Here is an 859-nt window from a genome sequence, read left to right on the forward strand (position 1 = left end):
ACTCCAGAATTTACAAGGACCCAACAGTTCTAGTAGTTTCCTCCAGAGCAAGCAACAGTGCGACACAGGTACAATCTGTGATCTGCTTATTAGTATCATAATAAGCATAGCAAAGGCACTTCCAACCTTTAAACAGCCCAGCTAAAAGGTCTGAGGCTGCCATCTGGTCCCTAATGAGTTTATAAGTATGGGGACAGACCTCATTTTTCTGTGAAGGTAATCCACAACATTTAAAAAAAAAGACTGTAAAAGCTTTTTAGTAGAAAGTGAATGGAGGCTAAGATAAGGTAATGAATCCCAGCCTTTTTGCTCAGCTGCAGCTGGGAGAGAAATCTCGCTTTGGTATGAATTGCAGCCATCCAAACAGTAAGAAATTAAACCATCTACCATCTATTAAGGTAGTCAACTAGTACAGGGCAATAAAAGAGCTGCCTTCAGGACTGTCAGGAGTTTCATCTGACTTGACCCGATTCCATACTACAGACTAACAGTATACAGTATGTGCTATACAAACATTTTCTGGGTATACTTTTTTTTTTGTTGCAGTAAGAATATGACAAATCAGTAACTTAGTGTACCGTTATTCAAGGTAAAAGAAATGTATTCGTAATTACTGTTTGACCCAAATGTGATCTTAGCCTGGGCACAAGGTGAACATTTGGTTAATGTTTTGTTACCTCTAGGAGTACACGTCAGGTACACAAACTCATTTCAGCCTACACAATGTCAGTCCTGGGGTGTTGTACACGGTGCAGGTGCGCTGCAAACTAGACCATGGCTCCTGGAGCGAGTGGAGCAACAATACCTATGTGAAAATCCCTAACTGTAAGTATCAGAAATTATTTGCAATTTTTTTTTT

The 859-nt window shown here is 39.8% G+C and overlaps 1 protein-coding gene across 2 annotated transcripts in view; it reads left to right on the forward strand.

Annotated features, from left to right (window-relative positions):
• prlrb (prolactin receptor b) overlaps positions 1-859 on the forward strand; it is an 8,705-nt gene that overhangs the window by 6,124 nt on the left and 1,722 nt on the right. For both annotated transcript variants that reach the window (XM_032515519.1, XM_032515520.1), the window contains exon 6: positions 684-825. In XM_032515519.1, coding sequence (XP_032371410.1) covers positions 684-825 — 142 coding nt within the window. The remainder of the gene's footprint in view (positions 1-683; positions 826-859) is intronic.

This window comes from Etheostoma spectabile, chromosome 5, assembly GCF_008692095.1.
Source record: "Etheostoma spectabile isolate EspeVRDwgs_2016 chromosome 5, UIUC_Espe_1.0, whole genome shotgun sequence".
Taxonomy (NCBI): domain Eukaryota; kingdom Metazoa; phylum Chordata; class Actinopteri; order Perciformes; family Percidae; genus Etheostoma; species Etheostoma spectabile.